The sequence below is a fragment of the Euleptes europaea genome, chromosome 2 (assembly GCF_029931775.1).
Source record: "Euleptes europaea isolate rEulEur1 chromosome 2, rEulEur1.hap1, whole genome shotgun sequence".
Taxonomy (NCBI): domain Eukaryota; kingdom Metazoa; phylum Chordata; class Lepidosauria; order Squamata; family Sphaerodactylidae; genus Euleptes; species Euleptes europaea.
Window position 1 is genome coordinate 2410463 of NC_079313.1, and position 13634 is coordinate 2424096.

A 13634-nucleotide genomic window follows, 5' to 3' on the forward strand; every position below is an offset into this window, starting at 1 on the left:
GGGAAATGAATGGAGATTTGGGGGGTGGAGCCTAGGGAGTATGGGGAGGGACCTCAGCAGGATATACTGCCATAGAGCCCGCCCTCCAAAGCAGCCGTTTTCTCCAGGATAAACTGATTTCTGTAGTCTGGAGACTACAGTTGCAATTCAGGGAGATCTCCAGGCTCACCCCCCAAACACCTCCAGTGACCGCTACCCAATGCCCAGAAGATAGCCAAAAAAAAAAAAAACCCTCCAGGATCCCTGGCTAATCTGGCCTGGAAGAAAATTCCTTCCTGACCCTGAAGTGGCGATCGGCAATAACCTGGGCATATAAGAAAGGGTCACGAGAGCCAAGTACTGACACAACCCTTCCTGGCCTCCCTCTCATGATCTGCCTAAGTTCACAGAATCAGCATATGTTTTATTATACGTTTTATTTGTTTTAGCTTGTGTTGTTACGTTGGCGTCAGCTGCTCTTGGATTGTAATGAATGAAATGAAAAAGACACGAGAGTGCAGAGTGGAGAGTTTCCAAGATGGTTGACGCCAAGGGTGGAGGAAGCACAGAAGGGATCTCGTGGATCTCCAAAGCCAGCCCTCCCACGATATGGAGGACTCAGACACTTTTTGTCCTGTCACTGAGCTTCCAATGCCCGGATCCCTGACCGGAAACAGGGACAGTGAGCCAGGCATGATTTACATTTCTAGGATGAGACGTATCTATCGGCGACTGTAGATTTGGGGACTCTGAGTGGAGCTTAGTTTCCAGAGCTTAGTTTCCAGTCGAACTGGAGAGGTTCTGCAGAGTTTCCACCTCTGGGTTGGGAAATTCCTGGAGATTTGGGGGGCAGCGCCCGGAGACAGACCTGAGCAGGGTATAATGGCATAGAGTGCACCCTCCAAAGCAATCATTTTCTCCTGGGGAACTGATCTCTGTAGCTGGAGATCAGTTGTAATTCCAGGAGGTCTGGGGTTGCCAACCTCCAGGTACTAGCTGGAAATCTCCTGCCATTACACCTGATCTCCAGCCAATAGAGATCAGTTCCCCTGTAGACAATGGCCTGAAGCGGGTAATGCTGTTCAGATGACAGGCTCTTAGAATGTTTCACTTACTGAGAAGAGAAGGTATCTTATCCAGCCAGTCATTGATTAAGCAGGACTCAACAACTTTACTTACTTTTAAAAAGCAAGTCTTTTTATTGAAATACTTCTAGTAAAATATGTATAAATGCAGATTATCAAGTCTTTAACACTTCTATAAAAACTCTTATAAAAATACAATGTATGTATTGCAATGTATGCAGTAAAAGCAAGCAAGTCTTACATACTATTCAGTTTCAAAATCCAACTTATAAAATATAACAGTCAAGTTATTCTGATTCAGTTCAAAGTATCTAATTCACAAAGTCTAGAGTAAAGTATTTAAACCATACATACCATTCAGCCTTTTCTGAGAGCCTTTTGGAAGGTTCTGATTCTCTAGGCTAACTGTAGCTGTATTTATACTGTTTCTAGACTCACTGAGAGTAAAGAGAGATCTTTTATCCCCTCTTTCTTATCCATCAAGAGGGATACCTTTTATTCCCTCTTATCAGATATAATGAGCAGTGCAGTAATGTTTTAGTAGCAGCTGCTCATGTCTCCATGACCATATATGGGCTTCCTTTCCTTTCAGTCCACTTTGCTTAAAGTATAAACACTTATTTCTGAGGTTCACATTATATACTTAATTTTTATACCATCCTCTTCGTTAGGACAATACGCATTAAATGAGACTATTTAGAAATCTGTAGCACAATATTTAACTATATAACTCATAAAACACAATTATTGTTTACATTGTCACTTTGTGACCATCTGTTAGTAACACACAGCCTTGAGCAGATTACACAAGGCAAAAAAGCATATTACTTGATAGGACTGCAGGAACCTTTAATGCCTTTAAGTTATAAAAAGCACAGTTTAAGCTCTTAATGCACTCTTAGTACATTAAGATATCTTGAGACCTTGAGAAGGGCAAAAGTGTTCTGCTTTTGAGATTGTGACATCTGGCAGCTGAGTCAGAAAGGTGATTTTAGTTACATCTTACTGATAGATAAGGAAAGGTGCTCTGCTCTTCCCCTTCAAGGACAAGACCAGAGTGACATAATTAGTTAGCTCTTGATAGAGCTGACCTTGAGAGAATTCTGTCAGCCTGTTCTAAGGACATTTGCATTACACAGGCTTTCATTATACAAACCTCTGCAGTGGCTCAGTTTGCATGATGTGTTTAAGCTCTATATGGAATTAATTCTGCACATGTTCACAAAATACCAGATTTATGTCAGAGACCGTGACAGGCGACTTTGGCAATTGGATTCTATGGCACTGAAGTCCCTCCCCTCCCCAAACCCCGCCCTTCTTAGGCTCCACCCCAAAAACCTCCCACTGAGGGTGAAGTGGGACCTGGAAACCCTAAGGAGATCTCCAGCCAGCACCTGGAGGATGTCATTCCAGGAGATCTCTAGCCAGCACCTGGAGTAGGGTTGCCACCTCCGGGTTGGGAAATACCTGGAGATTTGTGGAGCGGGGCCTGAGGAGGGTGGAGTTTGGGGAGAGGAGGGACGTCAATGCCATAGAGTTCAATTGCCAAAGCGGCTATTTTCTACAGGGGAACTGATCTCTATCAGCTGGAGATCAGCTGTAATAGCGGGAGAACTCCAGCTACTACCTGGAGGTTGGCAACCCTAATCAAGAGGTTGTCGTTCCAGGAGATCTCCAGCCAGCCCCTGGAGGCTGGCAGCCCTGGAACTTCAGAGGGTTTGCCAGAGACCCCTGCCCGCCTCTCCCTTCAGCTGCATAACTTCACAGCTGCTGGCACTTTTGACTCCAGGGTCATTGGGGTCAGAGGGAGGAGGGCCAGAGAGGCGCATGAATTATGTATCTGTGCATCGCTCTCTGGTTACTCGGGATCGATCCGCATCGTGCCTTGGCAAAGGGAGGCCCAGCCGGTCGTCAGGGCTTCTCCCGCCTTTCAGGCACCCCAGGGAAGCACATCTCTTCCCAAATGCTCTTAAGCGCTTCTGCTTTTACCCTTTCCAATGTGCCCAAGGAGCCATTTGGTGGAGTCTGGGGGGGGGGGCAGATTGCTGCCAAACAGCTGAAAAGTAGGGGGCACAATTTAGAGCCAACTGAGAAAGGCGGGGGGGGGGAATGAACTCACCACTCCCCGCTTCCCTCCTGCAACTTCCTACCCTGGGGCTGCTTTTCTCAAAGACACAAATGTGCACCTGCAATTTAGGGTTGTGAACCTCCCAGTGGGGCCTGGAGATTATCTGGAATTACAAGTCATGTCCAGATGGCTAGGGTTGCCAACCTCCAGGTGGTAGCTGGAGATCTCCTGCTATTACAACTGATCTCCAGCCGAAAGAGATCAGTTCTCCTGGAGAAAATGGCCGCTTGGGCAATTGGACTCTATGGCATTGAGGTCCCTCCCCTCCCCAAACCCCACCCTCCTCAGGTTCCACCCCCAAAATCTCCCGCTGGTGGCAAAGAGGGACCTAGCAACCTTACAGAGGACAGAGATCAGTCCCCCTGGAGCAAACGCTTTGGAGGGTGGACTCTATGGCAGGGTTGTTGAACTCAATTGTTATGAGGGCTGGATATGACATAAATGTCACTTGGTCAGGTCGGGCCCATGCCTCGGCAGCCCAGATTGAAAGTGGGGGGAGGGTGGCTGCTTCAGCTGGCTTGCGGGCCGGATAAGAGCTTCCAAGGTAATGTTGCCAGGTCCCTCTTTGCCACCAGCAGGAGGTTTTTGGGGTGGAGCCTGAGGAGGGTATGGTTCGGGGAGGTGAGGGACTTCAATGCCATAGAGTCCAGTTGCCAAAGCAGCCATCTTCTCCAGGTGAACTGATCTCTATCGGCTGGAGATCAGTTGTAATAGCAGATCTCCAGCTAGTATCTGGAGGTTGGCAACCCTATTTCAAGGGGCCAGATCCGGCCCTCGGGCCTTATGTTTCACACCCCTGCTCTATGGCATTATAATCCCCTCGAGGTCCCTCCCCTCCCCAAACCCTGCCTTCTTCAGGCTCCACCCCCAAAATGTCCAGGTATTTCCCACACTGGCCAACTCCAGGTTGAAAAATTCCTAGAAGTGAATTCTGGGAAACCAGAACGGGAGAGGCGAGAAAAAGTGAGATCGGCGAGCGAGTCCTTACTTGGTGACTTGCGTCCGAGTGTTGAAATCCAAAGACCTCATGGAGCGCAGGATTTCGATGCATCCCATATACTGAAAGAGGAGAGGAGGGGGAGGAACAGTCATTAACTTGGGTGAACCGGCCAAGCAATACCTTACGAGTAGGGTTGCCAACCTCCAGGTACTTGCGGTGGACCCTTCCAGGATTTTGGTTGCTTTCTTCGTGATTATATATTCATAAGCCTTTGGGCTGCTTTGAAATTGTATCTTTTCTTGTTATATGTCATAGCCGTTTGGCTACATTGAAATGCATTTGAAGTATATAGCCCTTTGTTTGTTTCAGAGGTGCTGCCTTAAGCCCTGCGAGGCTGCGGTGTTAAGCCCTGCGAGGCGAATTGTGTGATGTTAACACTTCTACCTTTTACTTTGGTTTGTTGGTTGATTCTTGTATGATTTCATTTGAATAAATTAACCCTTGGTTTTGTCTTGAATTGAATTGAAAATTGAATATTGAGCCACGTGCTGTCTTCCTACTTAGCATTCACTATTTTCAGCATAGGTTTTTTCATTTCTCAACCTCCAGGTACTAGCTGGAGATCCCTGCTATTACAACTGACCTCCAACCAATAGAGATCAGTCCCCCTGGGGAAAATTACTCTATGGCATTGGAGTCCCTCCCCTCCCCAAACCCCGACCCTCCTCAGGCTCTGCCCCAAAAACCTCCCGCCAGTGACGAAGAGGGACCTGGCATGGCAACCCTACTTATGAGCCCCCTGCTTCCCCGGATTCTCCCCTGTGCTCAGAGGTCTTCCGAACAAACCCTGCTTAAAGTACGCACATACATACACACACACTCAAAATCACGGGGTGGTTACAAAACATGCATCTCGACAATTCCTCCAGGGAGCCTGGCATACCTCCTCCCGATCACGCTTCATGAAGTTTGAGGCAGGCTGCTCCTGCTTAATTTGCCGTGGGATAATTTTTTACCTAGATCGGAGTTGTTTTTTGGTACATTTTTTTCCAGCCGAGTGCCGCTGTTTGAGTATTTGAGTTGTATACATGGCTGGGTTTTTTATTGCATTTTTATGACCCTGTCAAACGTTTTGAAAACCCCGCTGGGCTGCGAAGCAGGATATAATTCTGCACAATTAAAACATAAATTGGCCTTAAGGGTCAGGATGGGTTGCCTGGAGAGAAAAGCAGCGGAGAGGAAAGCGGAGGCTCGTCCTTGTGAGCAAATCTGCCAGCACTCGAGTGAGATGTTGATCAGACTGAAAAGCCAGACCAACTTTATAAGGCCAGAACCGGCTGCTGCTGCTTCTTCGCAGAAGGCCAAGCATGAAACCCAAACTCCGTTCCACCCAGCACCATCTTGTCTATTCAACCCTACCTGGCATTCTAAGATCAGAAGGCCATGCCCTGAAAAATCACCACCCTGCCCAAAATAGAGGTCTGGAGAATGTGAAAGTTTGCACACTATTTTATGTTATTTTAGTTGATCTTAATACAAGGGTCCCCTTTTTGAGCCTGCAGGCCCCTTTGGCATTCTGACAGAGGGTCGCGGCCGCAAACAAAAAATGGCTGCCGCAAGAGGCGGAGCCCGCCACAAAACGGCGCGGAATGAGGTTACAGTGTAAAATAACACAGGCAGCCCACAGTCCAATAAATAACAATATGTGAATGAACTAATTGTAGCAATGATAATTACAATGAATATGTACTGTAATAAACGCTGAAAAGACCAGATAAAGATTCACAAGATCAAAATACCGTGTTTCAAAACACAAGTAAATACATACAATCCTAGCACAACCAACACATCACAAAAACATGAAGAGGAATAAACAGAAGCAAAAGATGGTCTTCTAGATGCAATCCGTTTCGTCATCTGACTTCTTCAGTTCCAAATGGGGCTGAGTTGTCCTCTGTTGCCCCAGAAGGTCGGACCACAACCATCGGGTTGAAATTAAATCAAAAGAGTTTCTGTATAGAAATTAGGAAGAATTTTCTAACAGTCAGAGCTCAGTGGAACAGGCTTCCTCGGGAGGTGGTGAGCTCTCCTTCTCTGGAGGTTTTTAAGCAGAGTCTAGATGGCCATTGTCAGCAATGCTGATTCTATGACCTTAGGCAGATGATGAGAGGGAGGGCATCTTGGGCATCTTCTGGGCATGGAGTAGGGGTCACTGGGGGTGTAGGGCTTAGAGGTAGTTGTGAATTTCCTGCATTGTGCAGGGGGTTGGACTAGATGACCCTGGAGGTCCCTTCCAGCTGTATGATTCTGTAATTCTATGAAATAGTTTCTAATATATACGTGCTAAATCTTGCGACAGTAGCCCATAGCTTACACGCAGCACTCACAGTCATGTGACTCATTTACATTGTTCCAAACAGGATACTACATGCTTCTGTTTGGCATTTTCTGTGGTGTGCTTTCCGTTTGAGTACACTACTACGTGCTTTCAGCAACTGGACTATATAACATCCCTTTCATTTTGGAACATTATTCCTCCTCATGTTTTTGTGATGTGTTGGTTGTGATGGGATTGTATGTATTTACTTGTTTTTTGAAACACGGTATTTTGATCTTGTGAATCTTCAGTTGGTCTTTTCAGCATTTATTACAGTATTCATTGTAATTATCATTGCAACAATTAGATAGTTCATTCAGATATTGTTATTTTTTGGACGGCGGCCTGCCTGTGTTATTTTACATTGTATTCACATTCTAGCATAGTGGTGCTGATTTTGTACACTGTTAGGGAATGAGGTTATGCATAACTCTAATAGTAACTTTTCAACATTTCAGGCAGAAGCCCTGTTCATTGGGATGCCTTTTTATCTGCCCTGCCAATCAGATCTTCAGAGACCAATGAGAAGCCTGCTGGGCAAAAGCCCCACCCACTTTCTAAAAACCCTTGGTGGGCACCAGAAAAGATGTTGGCAGGCCAGCTGAAGATGGGGAGGCGATTAACGTCACTTCTGGGTTTATCCTGGAAGTGATGGGGATGCTCTAGCACATTCCTCCAAAAACTCTATGGTTTCCATAGAGTTTTTGGAGGAATGTGCTAGAGCATACCCATCACTTCCGGGTTTACCCCCAAAGTGACATTACTGAACATAGTAATGGATAGCTGGGCTAGAACTCTGACCTGACAAACTAAAGATGAGGCCTAGACGGTTTCTCCAAGACCTTTGCTGATGCCAGCTTCTGCCCTCCACCCTTGTCACCCCTGCTGAGTTGGCATAGAAAAAGAAGAAGAGTTGGTTTTTATACCCCACTTTTCTCTACCTTTAAGGAGCCTCAAAGTCTTCCCTTCCTCAACCTACAACAGACACTTTGTGAGGTAGGTGGGGCTGAGAGAGTTCAGAGAGAACTGTGATTGGCCCAAGGTCACCCAGCAGGCTTCATGTGGAGGAGTGGGGAAACCAACCTGGCTCACCACATTAGAGTCTGCCACTCTTGGCCGCTACCCCACACAGCCACCCTCCCCTACAGTTTCAACCCACTCTTCCTTCAAGAAGCTCTGGGTAGCATACATGGTTCTCACCCCCCTCTGGCTTCATAACAACCCTGTGAGGTAGGCTAGCTGTGGCTGACCCCATTGTGCAGATTATTCTGTCCACAAGGGGCCAAACTCTGGCTTGCAGGTGGAAAGGTAGCAGCGTTCATTTCTGGGAAGAGCATTGGTTCTTGTAGGTTATCCAGGCTGTGTGACCGTGGTCTTGGTTTTTTCTTTCCTGACGTTTCACCGGCAGCTGTGGCCGGCATCTTCAGAGGAGTAACACTGAAGGACAGTGTCTCTCAGTGTCAAGTGTGTAGGAAGAGTAATATATAGTCAGAAAAGGGTTGGGTTGAGCTGAATCATTTTCCTGCAAAAAGTATCAAAGGTAATGCGCTAATCATTGTCCTGTAAGTATCCAGATAATGTGCTAATGAGGGTGTGGTACTTTTTTTGCAGGACAATGATTCAGCTCAAACCCAACCCTTTCTGACTATATGTTACTCTTCCTACACACTTGACACTGAGAGACACTGTCCTTCAGTGTTACTCTTCTGCAGATGCCTGCCACAGCTGCTGGAAAGAAAAAACCAAGACCACGGTCACACAGCCCAGATAACCTACAAGAACCAATGAACTCTGACCGTGAAAGCCTTCGACAATCTCTAGGAAGAGCATTCAGCACCATGGAGAGCACATGGCGAAAGTGCCGAAAATATTCCCTCCTTTCTCTCAGTTAATCCCACCCCTCACACATATATACCAAAACGTTGTGGAATAGTCTCCTAGGACAATGCCTCCCCATGAATCCTGGCCTAAGTTTGCAGTCTCGGGCACACTTATTTGGAAGCAGCTCAGTGGAGCTGAAGTTCTCAGGGCAAGGGCAGAGAGTATTGTGTTCAGTTTTGAACACCACAATTTAAGAAAGATGTAGTCAAGCTAGAATGTGTCCAGAGGAGGGCAACAAAGATGGTGCGGGGTCTGGAGACCAAGTCCTATGAGGCAAGATTGAAGGAGCTGGGTGTGTTTAGCCTGAAGAGGAGAAGACTGAGCAGGGATATGATAACCCATCTTCAAGGACTTGAAGGGCTGTCATATAGAGGAGGGTGCCGAGTTGTTTTCTGTTGCCCTAGAAGGTTAGACCAGAACCAACGGGTTGAAATTAAATCAAAAGAGTTTCCATCTAGATATTAGGAAGAATTTTCTACCAGTTAGAGCAGTTCCTCAGTGGAACAGGCTTCCTCGGGAGGTGTGAGCTCTCCTTCCCTGGAGGTTTTTAAGAAGAGGTTAGATGGCCATTTGTCAGCAATGCTGATTCTATGACCTTAAGCAGATCATGAGAAGGAGGGCATCTTGGCCATCTTCTGGGCGTGGAGTAAGGGTCACTGGGGTGTGTATGAGGGGGAGGTAGTTCTGGATTTCCTGCGTTGTGTGGAGGGGTTGGACTGGATGACCCTGGTGGTCCCTTCCAACTCTATGATTCTATTATCTCATTGCATGTCTGTGGGTTGCCAGCGCCTGCACTGTATGATACATGCACAAACAACATGCTTATGAGAGAATGGTGGTGATGATGAAGAAGAAGAATAGTTGGTTTTTATATGCCAACTTTCTCTACCACTTAAGGGAGACTCAAACCGGCTTACAATCACCTTCCCTTCCCCTCCCCACAACAGACACCCTGCGCAGTAGGTGGGGCTGAGAGAGTGTGACTAGCCCAAGGTCACCCAGCTGGCTTCATGTGGAGGAGTGGGGAAACAAATCCAGTTCACCAGATTAGCCTCTGCCGCCCATGTGGAGGAGTGGGGAATCAAACCCGATTCTCCAGATCAGACTCCACCGCTCCAAACCACTGCTCTTAACCACTATACCATGCTGGCTCTCTGGTGAAGCTGGTTTCTTGGGCCTACCTTTGTTAGCTGGCTGGGTTCTCCAGCCTGCGGAGGGCTGGAACTCTGTTTTGCATTTCCCTTGGATCCTACTCAATGAGAAAATGATTTATAATCTTTGCCGGGCAGGGCTAGAGGAGACAAGGAGAGAGAGGCTCCCAAGGTTTACTGCCCTAATTTATCTGTCAGCGTAAATGAGCCCTAAATTAATTAAGAACAGGGGGGTGAGCTCAGTGCCACCAACATCTAATTCACTTAAGAGGCCTCTACTCCAGAAGGGGATACAGGGCTGCAATCTCCAAAGCTCTCTTCCTTTCAGAGAGATAAAAACCTTGCCTCTCTGCTATTCAAAGCCACAATTCAAATGCTTCCAGGCTCACCGAAGGACCAGCACCTTTCCAGAGCTAGGGAACGGGATGCTTTTTGTGTCATGTCAGCGGCCTCTCACTGGATCACCAATACCGATTCCTAGTTCTTCAGGTTGCATGCGCAAGACACCTTTGACCAGCGTGGTGGTTAAGAGCAGTGGTTTGGAGCAGTGGACTCTGATCTGGAGAACCGGGTTTGATTCCCCACTCCTCCACATGAGCCGCGGACTCTGATCTGGTGAACTGGATTAGTTTCCCCACTCCTCCACATGAAGCCCGCTGGGTGACCTTGGGCTAGTCTCTCAGCCCCACCTCTCTCAGCCCCACCTACCTCACAGGGTGTCTGTTGTGGGGAGGGGAGGGGCAGGTGATTGTAAGCCGGTCGCTCACACAGTGGGGACGGCAGGTGAGTAAGCAAGAAGCTGTTGGGGGCAAGAAGGAGAAGAAGCGGCTGATGCGACCTCTTCTTGGAGAGGGTGGGTGAACAGCCAGCCATGGCAGCTGAAACCTTTGCCCAGAAAGTGACTACGAGTGGCAACACAGAGTAGCCCCAAAGAGCCTGGGAGGTGTTGAGGCCTTCAGAATCTGCCCAAGGATGTTCCACTTTGGCCCTGGTGATCACTTGGCTTTAAGAGAAGGGCATCGGGACTCCAGGAACCCGCTCGAGGCTGGGTCTGCCTCTTCTTCAACTCCCTGCAGCCTCTGATTTGGCAGTGTAAACACATCTGAGGCCGCAGCGCAGGCAGGGGCTGTTACACCAGAATCACTGGAGGAAAATCCTCTCTATCAATCCTGTCATAATAAACTGCGAGCCAGTGCTGGTGATGCAGGAAATGCGGAATGTTAAATCCGTTCAGTATAGCTGCCGAGAGAAGGTGCTGGGGACCAGAAAGGACGCTGGTTCACGTCTCGTGTCAAGGAGAAACTCACCAGACCTCGTGTCTGTTACTGTCTCAGTTTCAGCCCCTGTATCTGCAGCATGGGGGATAACAACACTGGCCTACCTAACAAGGATATTGTAATGGTTACTGTGATAATACATGTAAAGCACTTTGAACATTGAAAGTGCCATACAAATATGTCAGGGATGCTCTAGGCTGATCCTGCATTGGGCAAGGGGTTGGAGCAGATAGCCGTATGGCCCCTTCCAACTCTGTTATATGAATTGTTATTGTTATTATGAAACCTATTGATAATTCCCTGGCCATCCCGATCCCCCAGGCATTCAGAACTACGGTTTGTTCTCTGCTCTCCTGCAACGCCCTTCCAATTCTGAAGGTAAAAGAGGTTTCATCAGGGCCAACGCGTTCAGAAAGGGGGAGGGAGAAATCCGATTAAATAGGCAGCAGTTCACTTCTTAACAATAGGCTGTAGGAGCCAAGTCTGTTGGGGAGCTTCCCCTTCTAACTTCAGGGCCCTGATTCCAATCGAAACGTTTGAGGGCCAGCTGCAGTTTGAGGCCCAGGAACACCGGAAGCGCAGGAACGTATGACATAATGCTAACGAAACAGCGTTCAAGCACGTGCAGAGTGCATTTCCCTTATCACTAAACAACCAAATTACAGGTCTCAGAGTGATGGACAGGGCTTCTGACTAAGCATACACTACAGTCTAGGAGATGCGAGACCCGATGCCTTTCCAAAGACAGGTCTAAATTCGCAAACACTTCCATCTCTCCCATGCATATGGACAGGGTCAAATGTTTGTGCATGCGCTCCCTGGGGGTCTGACAGAGGCCCTTAGGCAGGACCTGGAAGACTCGTCCTTCACATCAGGTTCAAAGAAGATCAGGGGTGTTGACTGCAGCCTACACCATTTCACAAACGGAGGAGAATGAGAGAAGCAACTCACCCGAACAACGTAGGAGACTCCCGGGCCCAAAACTCTCTCGTCGGGATGCAGCCAGCCCTGCACAGGTTTGCTGATGAAGCTCCCTTTACGGCTCCACTCCTCCCCAGCCAGCTTGGCCCCCTCGGCCTGAGGGGCCTTCCGCCCACCCCTGGCCCCTCCTCTCAGCCTGTTCATCACCTGCAAGCTACAGGGTGCGGCACACACCGGCTCACAGGCACTGAGGACTGCAGCCAGGCCCGACGAGGATGAGGGTGATGCCGAACCGGTCCCAGCTTCACCGGGGCTCTCCGTTTTGGCCGCGGCCGAGAGCTCTTTGCTGGCGCTAGAAGGGCTGCGGCTGAGGAAGGCCGAGGGGCTGGAGAATTTCCATTGGGGCATTCTTGGGATCAACATGCAGAAGGTGGTCACGGCCTCCTGCTCCTCGCCCAGCGAAGGAGGGCAAGGGTGGGCCAGGGGGGCGGCAGGGGGCGGCGGGGACGGGGTGGCCGCGGCGACCTTGCTGCTCATGGCTGGCTTCTCGGAGGGCGTCAGCAAGTCGTTCCAAAAACGATCATACTTGGGTTCTGTTAGCATGCCCAGCCGCTGCGTGTCTGGCTAAGTGCTTTTAGAGTGCTCGAGCTGTTCCTCCGCGCACTGTGCTCTGGTTCGCCTATTGCTGCCACCACCCCCCACACGCAGCCACAACCTCGAGCAACCACCCCCCTCTTGGGAAGATCACTTCACATTATGATGTAATGGTGTTATGGCTTTTCCGCCGGCCGACTGCTGCAGAGCCCGATTGCTCTCCCCGTCGCTGAGACGAATCCTCGTCTCGTTTGCAGAAAAGATGAGGCAGGCTGTTCGGTTTCGGCAGCCTTTTCCCAAAGATTCGGGATTGGGGCGTGGGTGGGGTGGAAGCCAAAACTGGCCCGTTTCAAGGAAACGGGAGTATTATGAGCACTGTCAATCAATCAAGTTTTATTTTGATACAATATCAGCCCTGAATAAAAATCAAAGTTAGGCTAAAATAATACAATAAAATAATAAAAGTTGACGATTCTGGGAGGGATGATTTGAAGAAGAGGAGGGAAGATCTTCTATGGGGAAAGGTTTTCAGTTAGCCGTTTGCGAATCTCGCTAGACCAGAGGCAGAATTTGGCTGCTTGAATGGTTATCTGTCGAGAGGAGTCTGCTAAGAGAAGGGAAACTTTAGCTTCTTCTGATCTCCCAGGAAAGGGTGACAATATGGGGAGAATGTACTGATATCTTATGCCGTTGTAGAAGGGACATTGCAGCAGAACATGTTCTATTGTTCCCACTTTCTCTGTTTTGCATGGGGATAGTCGTTGACGAAAGGGAGTACGGAGATACCTGCCTTCCAGGAGATCTGAAGGTAAGTCATTGAAACGCGCCAGAGTAAAGGCCATTCGATATTTGGATACTTCCAGGAATCCAAGGTAGTCTGCAGGGTGGAAAGGTTTGATGTATTGCAAGATGGGTGAATATTTATGAATCTGAGCCCGATCTGATTGAAGGGTACGAGCAATAAAAGAATGCACATGAAACAAATTAATCTCAGAAGTTGCATCTTGGACTTCAGTTTATTGCATTTCTTGTGTCACTGTATCGCCTTTAAGCAAAACAGACCTCCGAGGAAGCTCATCTTATTATACATTCAGATTATTTCTTCATCGTGTCTCCAGAAAACGGCTTTAGGTGGCTTACAACATATTTAAAAACAATAAAAACCCAACCAGCCATTTAAAATAACCAGACAGCCGCATCAAATAATAGAATCAGCCCCAAACCAGCATTAAAAAATGCTCACGCAAATCATGGCAGCAAAAGCAGACAGAAACCAAAGCATTATATTTAAAAAGGTCAGC

The 13634-nt window shown here is 48.1% G+C and overlaps 1 protein-coding gene across 1 annotated transcript in view; it reads right to left on the reverse strand.

Annotated features, from left to right (window-relative positions):
• SHC2 (SHC adaptor protein 2) overlaps nucleotides 1-12355 on the reverse strand; it is a 31336-nt gene extending 18981 nt beyond the window's left edge. The window contains exons 1-2 of the mRNA XM_056844470.1: nucleotides 11770-12355; nucleotides 4181-4251 (exon numbers count right to left, since the gene is read on the reverse strand). Of these exons, the coding sequence (XP_056700448.1) occupies nucleotides 4181-4251; nucleotides 11770-12342 (644 nt within the window). The 5' untranslated portion in view covers nucleotides 12343-12355. The remainder of the gene's footprint in view (nucleotides 1-4180; nucleotides 4252-11769) is intronic.
• Between the last annotated feature and the right edge of the window lie 1279 nt (nucleotides 12356-13634).